The sequence below is a fragment of the Salvelinus sp. IW2-2015 genome, linkage group LG18, assembly GCF_002910315.2.
Source record: "Salvelinus sp. IW2-2015 linkage group LG18, ASM291031v2, whole genome shotgun sequence".
NCBI lineage: Eukaryota > Metazoa > Chordata > Actinopteri > Salmoniformes > Salmonidae > Salvelinus > Salvelinus sp. IW2-2015.
This window is the reverse complement of record NC_036858.1, coordinates 48,039,996-48,064,240: the sequence shown is the minus strand read 5'-3', so window position 1 is coordinate 48,064,240 and position 24,245 is coordinate 48,039,996. Positions and strand designations below refer to the sequence as shown.

The 24,245-nt window shown below is 41.3% G+C and overlaps 2 protein-coding genes across 3 annotated transcripts in view; one reads left to right on the top strand and one right to left on the bottom strand.

The window, feature by feature from the left end:
* Window positions 1-9,543, bottom strand: part of LOC111977882 (tRNA (uracil-5-)-methyltransferase homolog B) — an 18,901-nt gene extending 9,358 nt beyond the window's left edge. The window contains exons 1-2 of one of the 2 annotated variants that reach the window (XM_024007648.2): window positions 8,531-9,539; window positions 6,164-6,403 (exon numbers count right to left, since the gene is read on the bottom strand). In XM_024007648.2, coding sequence (XP_023863416.1) covers window positions 6,164-6,403; window positions 8,531-9,190 — 900 coding nt within the window. In that variant the 5' untranslated portion in view covers window positions 9,191-9,539. Of the gene's footprint in view, window positions 1-6,163; window positions 6,404-8,530 lie in introns of both variants that reach the window. The other variant, XM_024007649.2, reaches the window with a different exon arrangement.
* Window positions 9,544-9,558: 15 nt separating this feature from the next.
* dnajb12a (DnaJ heat shock protein family (Hsp40) member B12a) lies at window positions 9,559-22,495 on the top strand. Its single transcript, XM_024007650.2, has 9 exons — window positions 9,559-9,749; window positions 10,338-10,494; window positions 10,844-10,989; window positions 16,926-17,105; window positions 17,367-17,449; window positions 18,395-18,504; window positions 18,996-19,168; window positions 19,415-19,558; window positions 20,156-22,495. The coding sequence occupies exons 1-8, from the start codon at window positions 9,617-9,619 to the stop codon at window positions 19,534-19,536; spliced, it is 1,104 nt and encodes a 367-aa protein (XP_023863418.1). The 5' UTR covers window positions 9,559-9,616; the 3' UTR covers window positions 19,537-19,558; window positions 20,156-22,495.
* Window positions 22,496-24,245: the final 1,750 nt, after the last annotated feature.

The following is a 24,245-nucleotide window of genomic DNA, read 5'->3' as shown; positions in this document are numbered from 1 at the left end:
CGGCCATCGCTCATCCATATATATTTATATGTACATATTCTTATTCATTCCTTTACACTTGTGTGTATAAGGTAGTTGTTGTGAAATTGTTAGATTACTTGTTAGATATTACTGCCAGGTCGGAACTAGAAGCACAAGCATTTCGCTACACTCGCATAACATCTGCTAACCATGTGTATGTGACCAATAAATTTATTGGCTTAAAGAGAAAGAACATAATATCTATTGTTTACAGAAAACTCATTCAACAATTTTAGATGAAGTTGTTGGAAAAAGGACTGGGGGGTGAAATATATTTCTCCCAGGGGCAAAGAAACTCAAAAGGGTGATGAAAATAAATTAACAGTAATATTGATCCGAATGTGCAAAATTGTCCAAACAGATCCGCAAGGCAGATGGATGATATTACTTATGTTATTGGACCATAAACAGATATGGCTCATTAACCTTTACATGATGAGCCATGTTTCTTTGAAAATATAGATAATACATTATCAACCCTACAAGCAATACAAGACGCTATTATTATGGTGGGAGATTGTAATACTGTTTTAAATACCTCGATGGACCATAAAGGAAATCACACTACAAACTATCACCTTCATGCTCTTAAGGAAATCACAAATGTCATGGATATATTGGAACTAGTGGATATATGGAGGCTTAAATATCCTGACCTAGTGAGATATACATGAAGGAGGCTCAATCAAGCTAGTCGTCTTGACTACTTACTGATGTCATTCTCGTTGGCACCAAAAGTGTTGATAGGGGAGAGAATGCGGTCGACTATCAGATAACATTACTCTTACTGAATTTCCACATGGGCGAGGATATTGGAAATTTCATAAAAGCCTATTGGATTATAACTTTTTTTATTTTTTAAACTAGGACAGAGGAATGTTGAACTAAAACGTACAGTTGAAGTGGGAAGTTTACATACACTTAGGTTGGAGTCATTAACACTAGTTTTTCAACCACTCCACAAATGTCTTGTTAACAAACTATAGTTTTGCAAGTCGGTATGGACATCTACTTTGTGCATGACACAAGTAATTTTTCCAACAATTGTTTACAGACAGATTATTTCACATATAATTCACTGTATACAATTCCAGTGGTAGTGGGTCAGAAGTTATGAAAGAAATAAAAGCTGAAATAAATCATTATCTCTACTATTATTCTGACATTTCACATTCTTAAAATAAAGTGGTGATCCTAACTGACCCAAGACAGGGAATTTTTACTAGGATTAAATGTCAGGAATTGTGAAAAACTGAGTTTAAATGTATTTGGCTAAGGTGTATGTAAACTTCCGACTTCAACTGTATAACTAAAATACAATTTGATTTGAACTGAATTTTACCAACATAACATAGGTACAGCAGATCCCCTTATTGTATGGGACACTTTTAAATGTGCCTTCAGGGGCCATGCAATTCAGTACTAAAACAAAAGCAATTTAGGTCAAGCGTCCATATTAACAAAGGAAATAGAAGGTATAACAGAACAGATAGCAATAAAAAATGTACCATAGAGGCTCAGAATAAGTTAGAGGAAAAACAAAAATAAATGGAGGAACTTATTCAAGAAAGATCAAGTGTAATATATTATAAAAATAAAGAAAACTGGATGGAATATGGGGGAAAATGCACCAAATAATATTTTCATCTTCAACATAGAAATGCTACCAAAAAGAAATGAGTTAAACTTGCTACAAATGATGGAGTCACCCATGATTCACCAAATGAAATTTTGAAAGAGTAATTTAAACATATGTTTTTGTTTCAGTCTCCATCTCCTCTAACCGAAGCTAATCGTATGGATTTTATTCTATTAATAATGTAAAATTAACAGCTGTACAGAAATAATCATGTGAAGGTGAAATTACAGAGGAGGAACTTCTTGATGCAATTAAAGCCTTTAAATCTGGGAAAACTCCAGGGCTGGATGGCATACCAGTTGAGGTATACCAAACTTTTTTTTTTATATACTCAGAGGACCGTTATTAGCATGTTTTAACCACTCCTATGTAAATGGTAGATTATCGGACACTTAACAAGAAAGTCCGATTTAGGTATTCATTAATGAATGCATAATTCTTTGCAGCAATTTGGCAATGAAGGCCTCTATACAGTTGATGTTGATGTGTCTGTTACTTGAACTCTGAAGCATTTATTTGGGCTACAATTTCTTAGGTTTGTAACTCTAATTAACTTATCCTCTGCAGCAGAGGTAACTCTGGGTCCTCCTTTCCTGTGCCGGTCCTCATGAGAGCCAGTTTCATCATAGCGCTTGATTGTTTTTGCGACTGCACTTGAAGAAACTTTCAACGTGAAATTTTCAGCATTGACTGACCTTCATGTCTTAAAGTAATGGACTGTCTTTTCTCTTTGCTTATATGAAATGTTCTTGCCATAATATGGACTTTGTCTTTTACCAAATCTATCTTCTGTATACCACCCCTACCTTGTCACAACACAACTGATTGCCTCAAACGCATTAAGGAAAGAAATTCCACAAATTAACTTTCAAGAAGGCACACCTGTTAATTGAAATGCATTCCAGGTGACTTGTTGCTTATTTGAGCTGTTCTTGCCATAATATGGACTTGGTCTTTTACCAAATAGGGCTATCTTCTGTATATCACCCCTACCTTGTCACAACACAACTGATTTGCTCAAATGCATTAAGGAAAGAAATTCCACAAATTACCTTTTAACAAGGCACACCTGTTAATTGAAATGCATTCCAGGTGACTACCTCATGAAGCTTGTTGAGAGAATGCTAAGAGAGTGCAAAGCTGTCATTAAGGCAAAAGGTGGCTATTTGAAGAATCTCAAATATAACATATATTTTGATTTATTTAACACTTTTTTGGTTACTACATGATTCTATATGTGTTATTTCATAGTGTTGATGTATTCACTATTATTCTACAATGTAGAAAATAATGAAAATAAATAAAAACCCTTGAATGAGTAGGTTGTGTCCAAACTTTCACTGGTACTGTATATTTGCAAAAAAATATATGGGGGATTTGGAAATGATGCAGACAATTACATTGATGGAAGCTACAATCTATCTGCAATATTAAAGCTGATCTACCCCCTAAAAAATATATATATATACAATAAATAAAAAATATACATAAAAAGCAGCTACTATGTAACTACATGTTAATACAATGTTGTTCTTGCATTTTTTACTGTGTAGTTTAATGCGTATAGTGCATTCGGAAAGTACTCAGAACCCTTGACTTTTTCCACATTGTTATTTTACAACCTTATTCTAAAATGGATTTAAAAATCCATCAATCTACACACAATAGCCCATAATGACGAAGCAAAAACAGTTTGACATTTTTGCAAATACTGTATATAAATAAAAGAACTGATATCATATTCACATAAGTATTCAGACCCTTTACTCAGTACTTTGTTGAAGCAACTTTGGCAGCGATTACAGCCTTGAGTCTTCTTGGGTATGAAACTACAAGCTTGGCACAACTGTATTTGGGTAGTTTCTCCCATTCTTCTCTGCAGATCCTCTCAACCTCTGTCAGGTTGGATGGGGAGCGTTGCTGCGCAGCTATTTTCAGGTCTCTCCAGAGATGTTTGATCGGGTTCAAGTCCGGGCTCTGGCTGGGCCACTCAAGGACATTCAGAGACTTGTCCCGAAGCCACTCCTGCGTTGTCTTGGCTGTGTGCTTAGGGTCGTTGTCCTGTTGGAAGGTGAACAGTCGCCCCAGTCTGAGGTCCTGAGCACTCTAGAGCAGGTTTTCATCAAGTATCTCTCTGTACTTTGCTCTGTTCATCTTTCCGTTGATCCTGACTAGTCTCCCAGTCCCTGCCACTGAAAAACATTCCCACAGCATGGTGCTGCCACCACCATGCTTCACCGTAGTTTCCTCCAGATGTGACGCTTGGCATTCAGGCCAAAGAGTTCAATCTTGGTTTTATCAGACCAGAAAATCTTGTTTCTCATGGTCTGAGAGTCCTTTAGTTGCCTTTTGGCAAACTCCAAGCAGGCTGTTATGTGCCTTTTACTGAGGAGTGGCTTCCATCTGGCCACTCTACCATAAAGACCTGGTGGTGCTGTAGAGATGGCTGTCCTTCTGGAAGGTTCTCCCATCACCACAGAGGAACTCTGGAGCGCTGTCAGAGTGACCATCGGGTTTTTGGTCACCTCCCTGACCAAGGCCCTTCTACCCTGATTGCTCAGTTTGGCTGGGGGGCCAGCTCTAGGAAGAGTATTGGTGGTTCCAAACTTCTTCCATTTAAGAATGATGGAGGCCACCGTGTTCTTAGGGACTTTCAATGCTGCAGAAATGTTTTGGTACCCTTCCCCAGATCTGTGCTGACACAATCATGTCTCAGAGCTCTATAGACGATTCCTTTGACCTCATGGCTTGGTGTTTGCTCTGAAGTGCACTTTACCACAGGCAGACTCCAATCAAGTTGTAGAAACATCTCAAGGATGATCAATTGAAACAGGATGCACCTGAGTTCAATTTTGAGTCTCATAGCAAAGGGCCTGAATACTTATGTAAATGTGATATTTAAGTTATTTAAGTTCCTTATTATTTATAAATGTGCAAAAAAATCTAAACTGTTTGTGCTTTTTCATTATGGGGTATTGTGTGTAGATTGAGGGGGGAAACGATTTAATCAATTTTAGAATGAGGCTATAACATAACAAAATGTGAGAAAAGTCAAGGGGTCTGAATATTTTCAGAATGCACTGTACATCCTGACCATGTTTGGCTTCACATACAGCTGTGAATCAGCCTTCCCCACAATTAACTTTATTCAAAACAAATACCGCACCAGGCTCACCAATGAACACCTGCACCAGTGTCTCAGAGTTGCTCTCATACCGTTTGTGTCAAAGTTCAAAGCATTGGCAGGAGACCGAAAGTGTAATTTCTCTCATTAATGTAGGTCAAGGCCCTGGGTGACATTCTGTGCATTCAGAATATTATTTTTGTTCAACTCTCCTTTGTTCTCCAGAAAACATGCACATGCCTCCATAAAAGTAAAACCTGGTTTTACTTTTATTTTATTTTTTAAAATAAAATAAAAGGCCTCCCAGGTGGCGCAGTGGTCAAAGGCACTGCATCGCAGAGTCTCTGTGCCACCAGAGACTCTGGGTTCGAGCCCAGGCTCTGAGGCAGCCGGCCGCAACCGGGAGGTCCATGGGGCGACGCACAATTGGCCTAGCATCGTCCGGGTTAGGGAGGGTTTGGCCGGTAGGGATATCCTTGTCTCATCGTGCACTAGCGACTCCTGTGGCGGGCCGGGCGCAGTGCACGCTAACCAGGTCGCCAAGTGCACGGTGTTTCCTCCGACACATTGGTGCGGCTGGCTTCCGGGTTGGATGCGCGCTGTGTTAAGAAGCAGTGCGGCTTGGCTTGGTTGGGTTGTGTTTCGGAGGACGCATGGCTTTCGACCTTCGTCTCTCCCGAGCCCGTATGGGAGTTATAGCGATGAGATAGTAACTACTAACAATTGGATACCACGAAATTGGGGAGAAAAGGGGCTATTTTTTTTTTTTTAATAATACAAACAAAAAAATGGTTCACAGTGCACTTTTTGCATAGACAATTATGCAACCACTTTTGTTCTTCAGCAATGTTGCACATGTTTACATTCGAAATAATGTAATTAATTAAAATTCTTAGTCTCATTTAATGTAATTAATGTACATTTTATATAACAACATGTTTCCTAAGTCGTAGACAACTATGTTTGTTACTACGCTGTACCACAGCGCCGATAAAGGACGATATCCATCCGGACCTTTGCCACCCTGGAAGTTTATGTCACTGAACCTTCTCAAATAGTAGTTGAGTACCCCTGCTGTAAGCAGTCTATGGACAAGGTATGATGACAGCAATCCCATGCTTTGGTTTTATTTACCTGGCCACTGCTTCCAAATGCTAAATTCTAATCAAATGGAAGTAAAATGGTATTGATTTTAGATTTTTTTGCAATTCATGTTCAAATCATGCTAAAGTATGAAAATGTATTGTGTAGCTCAATTAAGTTACTTATTGATGATTTGGACATGAAGCGTGAAAAATTATAATATCAGTACCATTGACTGCCAATTTGCAGAGGAGTACAGACTGCAGTGATATTGTATTGCATTGTATTGTATTCACCTCCTCGTGTATGTGTGGCTGGCCATGCAGCAGCTGGTAGGGGGATTCCTCGTGGCTGCAACGGGTCATGGAGCTCTCCTGGAAGTACAGGGAGTCTAGTTGGCAGATGGCACCAGGCCCCTGGGTGAAGTACTCCACCAGGGAGGACTTATGGACCTCTATCTCCTCCGGGGTGAGCCTCTGTGGGTGGAAATAGACGATGGCCATGGTGTGGCCTGCTGCGTTGGTCCTCACTGTCACCTGTGAGTGTGTAATAATTTATAGGGTTCATGTGTATACAGCAGTACTGTGTCGAAGACAATTTACCACCCCCAGGAACAATAAAGTATCGGCCTATCCTATCCCAGCCTTTTTCATTGGGGCGGCAGGTAGCCTAGTGGTTAGAGCGTTGGACTAGTAACCGAAAGGTTGCAAGATCAAATCCCCTAGCTGACAAGGTAAAAATCTGTCATTCTGCCCCTGAACAAGGCAGTTAACCCACTGTTCCTAGGCCGTCATTGAAAATAAGAATTTGTTCTCAACTGACTTGCCTAGTTAATAAAGGTCAAATAAAAAATCACAGTCCACCAGCAGTTCTATATATTTGAAGTATTCCAACACAAGAACAGCTGAAACACCTGTACCATTGGGCTTGTTCGACATCTGACTGACTTATCTACGAATCACCTTGCGTCATAAATAAACGACTAGTTATTATTTGTAGATGAGTCAGTCAGTCACAATTTACCCACAATGCATCATGGATTTGACACTCTTGAACACGGCTGTGGCGGTCATGAAATTTTGTCAGCCGGTGATTGTCAAGAAAATAACTGCCCGTCTAACAGTAATTGACCGTAATTAACTAAAACACATTTAGCATCTCCTGTGCCTAGCCTACAAGCCACTGATGAAGACCTTTGGAACATCTACATTTTAAAAAGTCGAATAAATCCATTTAATATAGCCTACACCCCTCAAACTCAACTCTGGACCTTAAAGCCAGTTTCATTACTTTTTTTCATTGATCTGGGACCGATTTAGACCTGGGACACCAGGTGTGTGCAATGAATTATCAGGTAGAAGAGAAAACCAGCAGGCGCCGGACCTTGTAGGGTAAGAGTTGAGTGGCCCTGGCCGACACTATCACAATAAAAAATACAATTGAACATAGCTGAATAAAATAGAAAGGATATTTTCTCCAAACGATTTCCAAGGAAGTGCACACATGCGACTATTCTGTGTTGAGCGGTTTACAAAGAAACAGCTCTTCCTATATGCTTAATTTAGAGTTATGTATGCAACTTTAGTTGTGATACAAATGTTGGGCTATATGTTAATACATTTTAAGGCTGCGTGATGCGACTCTAATGATGACTTGAAAAAAGTTGCATGAAAGGCATGAGCTCTGATTTGTTTGTATTGCAGGCTGCAATCTCAGCAGGCCTCGAATTTCCCGGCGGCATCCCCTTTGTGTGGCCGTAATGCCCCCTAAAAAAATCAATGCCTTCTGTGGCCGTTGTGCCCTTGGGCTGAATATAATAATTCCCTTCTCCCGGCTGCCGTGCTCCGAAGCACCTCTCACTCACATGGTTATCTCAGATATCTCATTAGCCAATGCCCATCACGTGATTGGGTCCTTCTCACAGGCATCTCAGCTGAGAAGTAGGCTACAAGTGAATACATGACACCCACCCTGTATTGAAGAACATGTTATGTCTAAACTGATGGCGGGCACAACTCGAAAACCTCAGATGAGCTAAAAACTACGAAATATGTGAATATGAAAAAAATCTGAATTTCCACTTTTTTTGATCATTGAGATTTAGGGGGGAAAGAAATGTAAAAGACAATTTATATGTATCCAAAAATTATCAAGAATTTATCAAATAGTTGACGACCCTGTTTGTAAGGTTTTAAAATATATCAACCTCAACCGTTTACATTTTCCAGTGATGAAGACATGGATGTCTCTTGGTATGGTGGGTATGCAAAATAGGTCAACTTTGAGCACCTTTATCTCTTGAATGTTTTGGCATTCATGTCCAAAAAGTCACTTTCTGAGCACCATTATTATTTGTAGATCAGTCAAGTCAGTTAATTTACCTAAGATGCATCACAGTTTTGATGCTCTCAAAAAGGGCCGTTGCATTGCATCAACCAATGGTTGTTTGCCACTTCATCGACTGCACAGTCGGGCATCAGATTGCTTGCTATATCATATGATGTGGTTAGCTGATATGTTAAACACCTATACAAGTGTTGTGAGATCTGATCAAGAAGGAATGCCAACACTATTAATATGAATCAGTTGTGATGGTGTTAGGATACATCAAATATATGAAACTACTGGTGGGCCCTCTGAACTGGGTTTAGATACTATCCTACCTCCCTCCAGTGGCCTCCGTCGTGGAACAGCAGACAGGGCTCCAGGGCTGAAAGGCGGAGGAAGTCCTGGTAGCACCTGGCCACCAGCTTATGTCTCTCGGGCATGTTGAGGAGGTGGTCCCCGTTCACACACACAATGTTTCCCACCTTTCCCGTTCCCACGTAGAACCCCACCGTCTTAGGGTTGCCATCCACGCCACGGTTGACCGAGAAGGTAGACTTGTTGCGGTAGCCGTCCCTGACAGGTGACGGTAAGATAGGCAGCAGAGGGAAGCTGAGTTTGGTACTCCTGGGTGGAGAAGGACATTGTGTCAAGGCCTTATGTTGGGTCGACTCTCCACATAAGAGCTGATCTGAGAGCTGTAGTAGGATCCTCTCCTGGTGCTTCTGTTTCAGCTGGAGTTGATCGTAGTAACTCAGCCGCCACAGAGGAGTGACAGAGTCGGCCAGTCTCTCCTCCCAGGGCAGGTGTTCATTTGATGCAGGCTTGTTCCTGAACTTCTTTCTCCATTTTTTCTTTGATAATTTTGGTGGTTTCCCTGGGTTGGTGGTGGTATCATCATCAACCTTGGCTCCCGAGCATAGACATGCCTTCACCAGAACATTTACTATCTTATGTTTTAGTAATGCTGGCCTTAAACCTGCTAGTATTAAAAGCATGGCAAATGGGGGACTATATGATTGAACTATACACAGGAACACACACGTTTTAATGGCTGTTGTACATACATTGGGATTATTGATCCTTGGACGCCTCCGTTGATCAGTTAGCTTGAACGAAGCTAGCTTTTTTTTTTTTATTGTTTAGCCACTTATGTTACAATACATGTATTTCTGTATTTACAATTTGACAAATAGCTTAGACCACCAAACACATAAAGAATGGGTATATCGCAATGTATCACAATTCGCAATTTGAAGCCAACTATGTTAAAATGAATTAGTCACTGACCCTGAATGTACACATGTACACGGAGATTGAAATTCAATGACGTATTATTTAAGTTCCAAGTTTTTTTTACCTTCCCGGTGACACCATCATAGAGCGACCAGCTGGCGAGTAAACAGACTAGTTCCGCTGTCGCGATGGAATCAAACAAGGACGAAGCTGAACGGTGTATAAAGATTTCTATAAGTGCGCTCAGTAATAACCAACCAGACAAAGCTAAGAGGTTTCTAGAAAAGGCACAGCGTTTGTTTCCAACCGATCAGGCCAAAAGTACGTTGATTATCTATTTTTATGTGTGCAGTATTACCTGTCAGTTGGTGGTGGGCCAAAGTACACTCAGAACCAAATCTGCTAACTTTTAGCTAGCATGACATCGACCTCAGTTTTTGGAGAGGTGGTACTTGTAGTTCATTTTGTTATCAACAACTAATCTTTGTTATGGCATGTTGAGTGATTTCTCATGTTAATGATAAACATCTGAGATAGCTAGCAAGCTAACAACAAGCCTGTTAACGTTAGCTATCGACCCCGTTAGCTCTCGAGAAACCCATACCCAGCCCACCTAAGGCGCTTGCATTACAGTACATGAATGGCCAAGCTAGCTAGTAACTACTTCCACTTCCCTAACTTTCTTGCTTGTGATATGCTGACACAGGTGGCACCACCAACATTGCTGTAATGTTGCATAGTTACAAAATAGTGTTGGAGATAAAATGTAGGCCTTACTGTACTGTGATGCACGTCTTACATTTGCCTTAGTTATGGGGAGAGAAGTGTAAGTTATATGGCTGCAGTGACATGCCAACGTTATCACTTATCATCTGCAGCTGTCCCGTAAACCTATTCCTATCCACCCAGGTTTACTAGAGTCCATCGAACAGAATAGGAAACCACCGGATGAAGAAGAGAGGCCTATGAATGGGGATGGTTCTGGAGTGAGACAACGTAGCCATGGAGATGAAGCCACAGACTCAGCCAAACCATACACATCAGATCAGCTGGATGCTGTTAAAAAGTATGTCTGTGTGTACTTATTACGTTTAACAGARCCAGAATGAGTTCCCTAACCGCTGGTCCAGGATTTGGTATTTGTTTATCCTCTCTAATGGTTAAGGTTTGGAATCAGGATTGGGGTTGATTCAATTATCCTAGATCTGTGTTTAAGGGGAACATCTACTTTGTATACTTTGATAATTATAACCTCTGTCTAAATTATGTTTTAACACGCATACTTTAGAATGATTCAGACAACCTGAGATAGTGCTACATGGTTCATTGTTTGTTTCTTGCTCATTGCTCGACTAATTGGTTTGCTTCACTGACTTGTTTACTTTCTCTTTGCTTCTCTTATGCCATGTGTGTAGAATAAAGAGTTGTAAAGACTACTATGAGATTCTGGGAGTTGAAAAGGACGCCGGGGAGGAGGACCTGAAGAAGTCCTACAGGAAACTGGCCCTGAAATTCCACCCCGATAAAAACCATGCTCCAGGAGCCACAGAGGCATTTAAAGGTAACCTATTTTCTGGCAGTTGAAATTTCACTGCTTGCTAATAAGTACACAATGTCATATCTGAAGTATACCATCATGGCAAAGTATGTTTAAGTTCTTACGGCTGAGATCGGCTGAGATCCCGTTAACGGGATCGACTTGACAACAGCCAGTGAAAGTGCAGGGCGCCAAATTCAAACAACAGAAATCTCATAATTAAAATCCTCAAACATACAAGTATTTTACACCATTTTAAAGATAAACTTGTTGTTAATCCCACCACAGTGTCCAATTTCAAGAAGGCTTTACGACGAAAGCACACCATCTGATTATGTTAGGTCAGTACCTAGTCACAGAAAAACACAGCCATTTTTCCAGCCAAAGAGAGGAGTCACAAAAAGCAGAAATAGGGAAATCACTAACCTTTGGTGATCTTCATCAGATGACACTCATAGGACTTCATGTTATACAATACATGTATGTTTTGTTCGATAAAGTTCATATTTATATCCAAAAATCTGAGTTTACATTGGCGCGTTATGTTCAGTAATGTTTTGCCTCCAAAACATCCAGTGATTTTGCAGAGAGCCACATCAATTTACAGAAATACTCATAATAAACATTGATAAAAGACACAAGTGTTTCACATGGAACTTTAGATAAACTTCTCCTTAATGCAACCGCTGTGTCAGATTTCAAAAGAACTTTACGGAAAAAGCACACCATGCAATAATCTGAGTACGGCGCTCAGACACAAAAACAAGCCATACAGGTACCCGCCATGTTGTGGAGTCAACAGAAGTCAGAAATAGCATTATAAATATTCACTTACCTTTGATGATCTTCATCAGAATGCACTCCCAGGAATCCCAGTTCCACAATAAATGTTTATTTTGTTCGATAAAGTCCATAATTTATGTCCAAATACCTCCTTTTTGTTCGCACGTTTAGTTCAAAAATCCAAAYTCATGACGCGCAGGACAGACAAAAAGTCAAAAAATTCCATTACAGTTCGTAGAAACATGTCATACGATGTATAGAATAAATCTTTAGGATGTTTTTAACATAAATCTTCAATAATGTTTCAACCGGAGAATTCCTTTGTCTTTAGAAACGAAAAGGAACGCAGCTACCTCTCACAGGGGCACGCCTGAGTGAGCTCATGGCACTCTGCCAGACACCTGGTTGAAACAGCTCTCATTCCCTCATCCTTCACAGTAGAAGCCTGAAACAAGGTTCTAAAGACTGTAGACATCTAGTGGAAGCCTTAGGAAGTGCAATATGACCCCATAGACACTGTATATTGGATAGGCAAACCAACAAACCTCAGATTTCCTACTTCCTGGTTGGATTTTTTTCTCAGGTTTTTGCCTGCCATATGAGTTCTGTTATACTCACAGACATCATTCAAACAGTTTTAGAAACTTCAGAGTGTTTTCTATCCAAATCGACTAATAATATGCATATCTTAGCTTCTGGGCCTGAGTAGCAGGCAGTTTACTCTGAGCACCTTATTCATCCAAGCTACTCAATACTGCCCCCAGCCATAAGAAGTTAAAACTTAGCTGAAGTTTTTAGTTTTTAGTTTTTTTCCCCCCCTCATCTTTATTTAACCAGGTAGGCCAGTTGAGAACAAGTTCTCATTTATAACTGCGACCTGGCCAAGATTAAGCAAAGCAGTGCGACAAAAACAACAACACAGAGTTACACAAAAACAAACGTACAGTCAATAACACAATAGAAAAAGCTATGTACAGTGTGTGCAAATGTAGAAGAGTAGGGAGGGAAGGCAATACATAGGCCATAGAGGCGAAATAATTACAATTTAGCATTAACACTGGAGTTATAGATGTGCAGATGATGATGTGCAAGTAGAGAAACTGGGGTGTAAAAGAGCAAGAGGGTAAGTAATAATATGGGGATGAGGTAGTTGGGTGTGCTATTTACAGATTGGCTGTGTACAGGTACAGTGATCGGTAAGCTGCTCTGACAGCTGATGCTTAAAGTTAGAGAGGGAGATATAAGACTCCAGCTTCAGTTATTGTTTTGCAATTCGTTCCAGTCATTGGCAGCAGAGAACTGGAAGGAAAGGCGGCCAAAGGAAGTGTTGGCTTTGGGGATGACCAGTGAAATATACCTGCTGGAGCGTGTGCTACGGGTGGGTGTTGCTATGGTTACCAGTGAGCTGAGATAAGGCGGGGCTTTACCTAGCAAAGACTTATAGATGACCTGGAGCCAGTGGGTTTGGCGACGAATATGTAGTGGGGGCCAGCCAACGAGAGCATACAGGTTTGCAGTGGTGGGTAGTATATGAGGCTTTGGTGACAAAACGGGTGGCACTGTGATAGACTACATCCAGTTTACTGAGTAGAGTGTTGAAGGCTATTTTGTAAATGACATCGCCGAAGTCAAGGATCGGTAGGAAAGTCAGTTTTACGAGGGTATGTTTGGCAGCATGAGTGAAGGAGGCTTTGTTGCGAAATCGGAAACCGATTATAGATTTAATTTTGGATTGGAGATGCTTAATGTGAGTCTGGAAGGAGAGTTTTCAGTCTAACCAGACACCTAGGTATTTGTAGTTGTCCACATATTCTAGGTCAGAACCATCCAGAGTAGTGATGCTAGTCGGGCGGGAGGGTGCGGGCAGCAATTGGTTGAAGAGCATGCACTTAGTTTTACTGGCATTTAAAAGCAGTTGGAGGCCACGGAAGGAGTATTGTATGGTGTTGAAGCTCGTTTGGAGGTTTGTTAGCACAGTGTCCAAAGAAGGGCCAGATGTATACAGAATGGTGTCATCTGCGTAGAGGTGGATCAGAGAATCACCAGCAGCAAGCGCAACATCATTGATAAATACAGAGAAAAGAGTTGGCCTGAGAATTTAACCCTGTGGCACCCCCATAGAGACTGCCAGAGGTTCGGACAACAGGCCCTCCGATTTGACACACTGAACTCTATCTGAGAAGTAGTTGGTGAACCAGGCGAGGCAGTCATTTGAGAAGCCAAGGCTATTGAGTCTGTCGATAAGAATGCGGTGATTGACAGAGTCGAAAGCCTTGGCCAGGTCGATGAAGACAGCTGCACAGTACTGTCTTTTATTGATGGCGGTTATGATATCGTTTAGGACCGTGGCTGAGGTGCACCCATGACCAGCTCAGAAACCAGATTGCATAGTGGAGAAGCCACGGTGGGATTCTAAATTGTCGGTGATCTGTTTGTTAACTTGGCTGTCGAAGATTTTAGTAAGGCAGGGCAGGATGGATATAGGTCTMTAACAGTTTGGGTCTAGAGTGTCTCCCCCTCTGAAGAGTGGGATGACCGCGGCAGCTTTCCAATCTTTGGGGATCTCAGACGATACGAAAGAGAGGTTGAATAGGCTAGTAATAGGGGTTGCAACAATTTTCGTGGATAATTTTAGAAAGAGAGGGTCCAGATTGTCTAGTCTAGCTGATCTGTAGGGATCCAGATTTTGCCGCTCTTTCAGAACATCAGCTGTCTGGATTTGGGTGAAGGAGAAGCGGGGGGGGCTTGGGCAAGTTGCTGCAGGGGGTGCTGAGATGTTGGCCGGGGTAGGGGTAGCCAGGTGGAAAGCATGGTTAGCCTTAGAAGAATGCTTATTGAAATTATCGATTATTGTAGATTTGTCTTGGTGACAGTGTTTCCTATCCTCAGTGCAGTGGGCAGCTGGGAGGAGGTGCTCTTATTCTCCCTGGACTTTACAGTGTCCCAAAACCTTTTGGAATTAGTGCTACAGGAAGCAAATTTCTGTTGGAAAAAGCTAGCCTTAGCTTTCATAACTGACTGAGTATATTGGTTCCTGACTTCCCTGAAAAGTTGCATATTGCGGGGGCTATTCGATGCTAATGCAGAACGCCACAGGATGTTTTTGTGCTTGTCAAGGGCAGTCAAGTCAGGGGTGAACCAAGGGCTATATCTGTTCTTAGTTCTACATTTTTTTGAATGGGGCATGCTTATTTAAGCACTTTTGAAGAGCAACCAGGCATCCTCTACTGACGGGATGAGGTCAATATCCTTCCAGGATACCCGGGCCAGGTCCATTAGAAAGGTCTGCTTGCTGAAGTGTTTTAGGGAGCGTTTGACAGTGATGAGGGGTGGTTGTTTGACCACGGACCAATTACACACGCAAGCAATGAGGCAGTGATCGCTGAGATCCTGGTTGAAGACAGCAGAGGTGTATTTAGAGGGCAAGTTGGTCAGGATGATGTCTAAGAGGGTGCCCATGRTTACGGATTTAGGGTTGTACCTGGTAGGTTCCTTGATAATTTGTGTGAGATTGAGGGCATCTAGCTTAGATTGTAGGGCGGCCGGGGTGTTAAGCATGTCCCAGTTTAGGTCACATAACAGTACGAACTCTGAAGATAAATGGGGGGGCGATCAATTCACATATGGTGTCCAGGGCACAGCTGGGGGCTGAAGGGGGTCTATAACAAGTGGCAACGGTGAGAGACTTGTTTCTGGAACGGTGAATTTTTAAAAGTTGAAGCTCGATTGTTTGGGCACAGACCTGGATAGTATGACAGAACTCTGCAGGCTATCTCTGCAGTAGATTGCAACTCTGCCCCCTTTGGCAGTTCTATCTTGTCGGAAAATGTTATAGTTGAGAATGGAAATTTCAGGATTTTTGGTGACCTTCCTAAGCCAGGATTCAGACACGGCTAGGACATCCGGGTTGGCGGAGTGTGCTAAAGCAGTGAATAAAACAAACATAGGGAGGAGGCTTCTAATGTTAACATGCATGAAACCAAGGCTTTTACGGTTACAGAAGTCAACAAATGAGAGTGCCTGGGGAATGGGTGTGATGCTGGGTGCTGCAGGGCCTGGGTTAACCTCTACATCACCAAAGGAACAGAGGAGGAGTAGGATAAGGGTACGGCTAAAGGCTATAAGAACTGGTCGTCTAGTGCGTTCGGAACAGAGAGCAAAAGGAGCAGATTTCTGGGCGCGGAAGAATAGATTCAAGGCACAATGTAAAGACAAAATTATGGTAGGATGTGAGTACAGTGGAGGTAAACCTAGGGATTCAGTGACGATGAGAGAGGTTTTGTCTCTAGAGGCACCATTTAAGCCAGGTGAGGTCACCGCATGTGTGGGGGGTGGAACAAAAGGGCTAGCTAAGGCATATTGAGCAGGGCTGGAGGCTCTACAGTGAAATAAGACAATAATCACTAACCAAAACAGCAATCGACAAGGTATATTAACATTAGGGATAGGCATGTGTAGCCGACTGATCATAGGGTCCAGTGAGTAGCTAGGTGAGCTGAAGACACGCCGATTCAGACAGCTAGCAGGCCGGGGCTAGCAGATGGAACGTCGCAATGGAAGAGCCTGTTGAAACCCCCTCGGACGGTTACGTCGGCAGACCAGTCGTGATGGATCAGCGGGGCTCCGCGTCAGCATTAAAGGGTCCAGGCCAATTGACAGAAGTGGTATTGTAGCCCAGGAATTGGCTGATGGATCGATAGCCACTCGGATAGCTGCTAGCTCGCTGCGATGATCCGGTGTAAAGGTTCAGAACTTGCGGTAGGAATCCAGAGATGTGGTAGAGAAAAAGCAGTCCAATATGCTCTGGGTTGATATCACGCTGTGTAGACTGGCAGGGATTGATCGGGCTGAGGCTGGCTGATGTCCGAGTTAAGGGTGATGACCGCTAGCAGTGGCTAACTGACTACTAGCTAGTAGCTAGTTAGCTGGCTAGCTGCTGATGGGGTTCCGGTTCTAAAGTATAAAAATAGCAGATCCGTACCACATTGGGAGAGGCGKGTTGCAGGAGAGTATGTTCAGTCCGTAGATGGAAATTGGGTTATTGAGAGATTGAGATTAAAAATGTAAACAAAATATATATGAAGAAAACGATATATACACGGAACAAGACAAAACAGACGTCCGACTGCTACGCCATCTTGGAATAATGGTTACTGTGTGTTTTTTTTGTTCCCCAGCCATTGGCAATGCCTACGCTGTACTCAGTAACACAGAGAAGCGGAGCCAGTATGACCAGTATGGTGAGGAGAGAGCTCACCCTACGAGACAACAGCACAGGCACCAGCGCCATGACTTCGAAGCCGACATCTCGCCCGAGGACCTCTTCAACATGTTCTTTGGAGGAGGTTTCCCATCACGTGAGTTGGGTCATATTATTAATTAGGCACCAAACGAAAGAAAGAAAATGGACTGAAACAGGGAGGGACTTCCTGGATTTCCCCAATAAGAAAAGCACATTTTTGTTTTCTGTGGCAAAATGTTTTGAAACATTATCGGTTGCATGCCCTAATGAACACAATCTTGGTTGTGGACAAAAATGTGGTCTAAATGATGTTCTGCTGGCCTGGATGTTTGGATGCTAATTGTTGTTTTATACTGTATGTTCTGCTCTCTTCCAGGTAATGTACATGTTTACAGAAACGGCGGAATGCACTTTGGCCATCAGCATAGAGCAGGACCAGAGAGGCGAGAACAGCGGGATGTAAGTGAAATCTGTAGACTCGTTTTTGTTGATCAATGGACACATTTCTTACATCCTCACTTCATGACAGAATGAAGGGTACTGACCATGACAATAGTCAAACTTATACAGTAGAAAGAGGAGGAAGGGAAGCGCTACTAAGGTACACAATAGTATATGTTGGTAGATAGAAGGTGCTCTTTGGTAAAAGGGGTAAATTGGTCATCAAAAAGAAAGGAGGACCAAGGCACTCTTCATATAATTAATTAAAATGCCTTTATTAGTATGGCATATTCAACAGAATACAGTGTTTAGTTATCTAGCTTATTCTGTGACGTGTGCTGAATTCAAAATGGAATCACCTGACCTCAACCCAATTGAGATGGTTTGAGTTAGATGAGTTAGACCGCAGAGTGAAGGAAAAGCAGCCAACAAGTGCTCAGCATATGTGGGAACTCCATAAAGACTGTTGGAAAAGCATTCCTCATGAAGCTGGTTGAGAAAATGCCAAAAGTGCAAAGGGTGGCTACTTTGAAGAATCTAAAATATATTTTGATTTGTTTAACACTTTTTTTGGTTACTACATGATTCCATATGTGTTATTTGATAGTTTTGATGTCTTCACTATTATTCTACAATGTAGAAAATTGTAAAAAATGAAGAAAAAACATTGAACGAGTAGGTATGTCCAAACTTTTGACTAGTACTGTATGTGCTGAATACAAAATCAACCCCTATCCCTAGAGACTTCATGTATATTTGAAAGCAATTGTTATAGTTCCATCTTACCCTCTGTCAGGCAGGTTGAGGTTCTGCCAATCCTTTCAGGTCTGCATAAACACCTGAAAGAAGGAGTAGGGGCTAGGAGTCAGTTTGGAATTCACATGGGGAGTGCTTGAGCAGGGTTGACTCTTATCTCACTCTCTTTCTCTCTCTGTATCTCTTTCTTTCTCTGTTCCCCTATAGGGAGGTTTTGCCCTGTTTGTCCAGCTGATGCCCATCCTCATCCTAATCTTCGTCTCTGCCCTCAGCCAGATGATGGTGACCCCTCCCCCCTACAGCCTTAGCCACCGCTCGTGAGTCTCAGTGTCCTCCTTTACACACTAACACTACTACTACTCACTTATAAAATAGTTATACAAACTTCTATACAGCTCTGCTACTTACTTATGATAGCAGTGTTTGACAGACGTTGTGGATCGTGACCCAGCATTTTCAGCTTGGGGTCACAGCTTCAGAATAGATGAAACGTTAGTTTTGTCACAAGGACATTTGAAAGGCTTTAGTTGAGTCAGTGTAAAAAATTATATTGATGAACAACATCTAAAGCATTTCTTGTTATCACTTTATCACATATAATTTATTACATCTGAGGGTATCAGTTATTACAACAGTTTAGCTTTTCTTGTGCTCGTAAGGGACCTGTGTGTCAAGATTTTGATTGTATGACTTAATTTACCTTTTTTTTCTTATAATTCTTTATGACATGATGTCACTTAGGAAGTTGAACCACCCTGTTTGTCACACTCTCACATCCTCTTTTATCACTTCCTGTGCTGCCCTGCAGAGGTGCGGGCCACATCAACCGGAGGCAGACACAGACCCTGAAGGTGTCTTACTACGTAGGAGCTAGCTTCACCAAGGAGTACTCTGGAAAAGACCTAAGGAATGTGGAGAGGAGCGTGGAGGAAGACTACATCTCCAACCTCCGGAACAACTGCTGGAAGGAGAAGCAACAGAGTAAGTCACAGCCCAACATTAACACAACACACATGCAAAGTTGGTACCCTTTTCACTGTATATACCATATTGTATTGTACTTTACTTTACTGTACTGGCTTGGCTATTTTCCTCTCACATTGTCCTCTCCAGCATTCTAGCAACTACTAACCAGGCCAATGCAGTGAAGTTATGCAGAAGGTAGCTATTTTTGATCATTTGCGTGATTATATTTTTCAATATATTGGATACGTTTTTGTCTTCCAGAGGAAGGCTTGCTGTACCGTGCTCGTTATTTCGGAGACTCTGACTTGTACCAAAGGGCTCAGCGGATGGGTACGCCTAGCTGCTCACGACTGTCGGAGATTCAGATCATGCTACATGGATAAGAACCCACAAACAAACAGAATGGTAAATTCGATATGATATCAATATCAATTGATACCGTTTTGACTTCGATATTGTTTGATATCGGTTTGATATCGATATGAGCAAGGCATATCTTGATATTGGTTTATCCTTTCTGTTAACCTAAGCTATTATGTAAAAAAGCATACATGACTGTTCCTCCATGCACAAAACCTTCTCGCAGATGTTCTCACATGCTCTCAATTTAGCATACTTAATTGCCTGCTGATGGGTTATCGTCGACAGTGGATGGGCTTTCCATTGCATTCAAACTGGTTGAGTAAGTTAGGCTCCCAGAACATTCACACCTGGCCCAATGGGCAACCAGTTGCCTAGACTTCACATAGCTGTGGAAGTGAAACGAAAAGTGAACTTTTACAGTTGCAATGTATTGTATTAAACCAATGTATAATTATTCTTTTTTTTACTGATATAGATTTTCCATTATCGATGCCCATGATTAATCGTTATCCTATTTGATGTGTGCTTGCATGACTTGCTGCCTGTATACTCTGATTTAAACCTCGATCTCAATGGTTTTGCTGTTGGAGATCCATTTGATGTTTTATTAATTGCTCCATACTTATTTTTCCCCCTCAGATTATTTGGTACTTGAATCGAATGAGAAGAAATCAATATACAACGCCCTATTCAAGCCCACACAAAAATTGGAGCAGCAATTTGAGAGAAACTGCCTTAGATCCATATGGTGGGTTGCAGACAGATATGGCCTGTCGGGGGGACCCCTCTCTGCACACTCCTGTGGTCAGTCTTAACTTTCTATAGAACTGTGAAACAGACGGACAAGGTGATAGCTGGTTTAAATACAAAAACACTTCAAGGCTGGCAGAACTAGACGGGTGTCATGGTTTTTTGAAAACGAGAGATTAAATGTATTTTTGAATGGTGCATTGCCTTCAGAAAGTATTAACACCCCTTGACTTTTCCACATTTTGTTGTGTTACAGCCTGAATTAAAAATGTGTTAAATATTGAGTCAATAAGTATTCATCCCCTTTGTAGTGGCAAGCCTAAATAAGATCAGGTGTAAAAAGGTGCTTAACAAGTCACATAATAAGTAATAGTGTTTAACATGATTTTTAATGACTTCCTCATCTCTACCCCACACACAAAATTATCTGTAAGGTCCCTTCAAACACAGATTCAACCACAAAAACCAGGGATGTTTTCCAATACATCGCAAGGGCACCTATTGGTAGATGGGTAAAAAATAACAAAGCAGACATTGAATATCCCTTTGAGGATGGTGAGGTTATTAATTACACTTTGGATGGTGTATCAATACACCCAGTCACTACAAAGATACAGGTGACCTTCCTAACTCAGTTGCCGGAGAGGAAGGAAACTGCTCAGGGATTTCACCATGAAGCCAATGGTGACTTTAAAACAGTTACAGAGTTTAATGGCTGTTTGCAACAAGGCACTAAAGTTATACTTAAAGAAATATGGCAAAGCAATTAACTTTTTGTCCTGAATACAAAGTCTTATGTTTGGGGCAAATCCAATACAACACATTACTGAGTACCACTCTCCACATTTTCAAGCATAGTGGTGGCTGCATCATGTTATAGGTATGCTGGTAATCGTTGAGGACAGGAGTTTTTTAGGATAAAAAATWAACGGAATTGAGCTAAGCACAGGCAAAATCCTAGAGGATAACCTAATTCAGTCTGCTTTCCATCAGCCACGGGGAGGTGAATTCACCTTTCATAAGGACAATAACCTAAAACACAAGGCCAAATCTACACTGGAGTTTCTAGCCAAAAAGTCAGTTAATGTTCAAGTGGCCAAGTTTACAATTTTGACCTAAATCTGTTTGAAAATCTATGGCAAGATGTGGAAATGGTTGTCTAGCAATGATCAACAAACAATTTGACTGAGCTTGACGAATTTGAAACAATGATTAATGGGCAAATATTGTACAATCAAAGGTGTGCAAAGCTCTTTAGAGACTTACCCAGAAAGACTCACAGCTGTAATCGCTGCCAAAGGTGATTCTAACATGTATTGCCTCAGGTGTGTGAACACTAGATTTCAGTTTTTAATTTTCAATAAATGTGCAAACATTTCTAGAAACATGTTTTCACTTTCATTATGGGTTACTGTGTGTAGATGGATGAGAACATGTTTTTATTTAATCAATTTTGAATTCAGGCTGTAACACAACAAAATGTGGAACAGGGGTATGCATAATTTCTGAAGGCACTGTATACTGCTAAAGCTGCTAAAATAAAGCTTCCTTTTCCCTATTATGTTTTGATAAATATTTTGAAGAACCAACTCAAGGCCTTCTGTTATAGACATCTAAACCAATAATTATTTTTATATATATATAGTTCATACTTGTATATACTATACATCGTAATTTTTAACAACACAGTGTAGATGGCGTTAAGAAGCTAATGTCATTTACTATATCATTTAATGAACCCTGTGGATTTGCTTGTAGCTCATTGGATTATGGAGATGACCATTGAAAATGATTGCACAAATGAAAATCTGTATTTATTAAAATTTAACACAAATCAGTCTCTTCCTTTTATAGTCACAATTATGACTTAATGTGGTGCCACTGAAATATTACAGAGACAAATATTTGATCCATTAACAAAGTACTTCATGTGGATATTTAATTAGAAAAATTATTAATTTCTTTATTAATTTTAAAGTTCTTGAAGGAAAGTACAAAAAGCAGTACAGATTAACAGGTGAATATTTGTGTATCAAAGAAATATGTCTAATCAAATGCATGGTTTAAAAACAGCAGTTTTGCATTGTAATGCCCATATCTTACATTTGATTGTCCCTACATGTCAATTGATGTGGAAAAGCTGCCATTAACAAGATACAGTATGTTCCCTTAAACATTCAAATGTTTGGTTTAAGAATAAAAAATAAACTACATTTGATGCATAGTAAACATTGTTGCACAATATTTTCTTGCCCCACTATGGGAATAAAAAGAGTATCCACTTCAGGGTTTGGCTATATGATGTCTAACATCCTCAAAAGTGGAGTGAGTTCTTTTTAGGTACATTGGTGACCACATTGGTACAGTATTTCTGAATTCATTTCTGCTATCACACAGAGGAATACAAGGCTTATCTCACTGTAGTTGAGTCCTCAGTCCAGAGCTTAGTCAATGCATATCAGACCAGAGTCAATCTATTGAGGTGCGCTTGAGTTGCACTATTGGGACCATTACATCAGATCCATTTTACCGGGCAAACCAAACAAAGCACAGCATATTAAGTATATCAACATATTATTAGACCCAAGTCTGATATATCTACTACACCTATAGCTCTGGCCATGTCAGCACTCTAATGAACTATACAGCTTTCTTTTGATAGCTCTGAACCCGGTACTGAGCCTGAGAGTGTGTGGGTGTCTCCCATTCTGCCTCTGGGGGGACCCAGGCCCTAAAGAGCCTCTGCAACTTGGGCCACAAACCCCCCCCCCCACCACCACCTCTGGCCGTAACACCAGGGTGAGTTGGAAGGTAGGAACCAGGTTAGGGTCAATGATTATATTCTCCACACTACACAGTCATCCCCTGAATTCCCTTTGTTGGTCCCCCTGCTCCACACACAGGTCAATGAGCGCCCTCTTCAGGCCGCAAGGCTCATTAGCGCTAGATGGGGCAGCTCCTGGCTGATGTTGGGCAGGAGAAGATCTGGTAGGAACAGTGCAGGACAGTGTCTGTGGCATCAGAGAGGCTCTCAACAATGGGCTGACTACAGCCCACTCTCAGATTCTGATATCACGGAGATGTCTATGACTGATCCTGGAACAGAGAAGAAAACAATAGGGTTACTTTTAATTCATTGTACAGTGCTGTTACAAGCGAACTTAGGATCAATTTCAAAATGAGATTTCATATGAAGCCTGTGGATAAGCAACTATTGGAAAACTGTACATGCAAATGTTTTTGGCAAAAGTGTTATGCTTTTCAGATCTATTTTGAATCAATATTAGACTGACTATTGCTGCATAGCTTTTGTGTGATACATTATTTTGTAACTTTGTAGCAACCTTCCTAAATAAAGCAAAGACCGTACTCCTCTCTCAGTGAGACAAAGGGCTGCAGCGCTACACACTAATTTCACTGTTGCTACCGCAATAATGGCACCGGAGGAGATGGCTGCCATTTTACGGTCCCCTAACAAATTGTGCTATTGTGTGTGTTTTTTGTGTTATTTGTAACTTATTTTGTACATAATGTTTCTACCACCGTCTCTTATGACCAAAAAGAGCTTCTAGATATCAGGACAGCGATTACTCACCCCGTACAGGAAGATTTCTTTCTTTAACAAGTCGGACGCGAAGGATTTACTTCAGACGCCCGACAAGGCCCTGATCCTCGTCATTCATAGGAGAAAGAGACGGAGATATTGGGAACGTAGGTCTGGGTGCCTTGTAAGGATCCAACGGCGAGTGGGTAATCTGCCTTTACCATCAGTCCTATTAGCCAACGTACAATCATTGGATAATAAAATAGATGAACTACGAGCACGTATATCCTAACAACGGGACATTAAAAACTGTAATGTCTTATGTTTCACCGAGTCGTGGCTGAACAACGACATGAATAGCATACAGCTGTTGGGTTTTACGCTTTTTCGGCAGGATAGAACAGACGCCTCTGGTAAGACAAGGGGTGGCGGTCT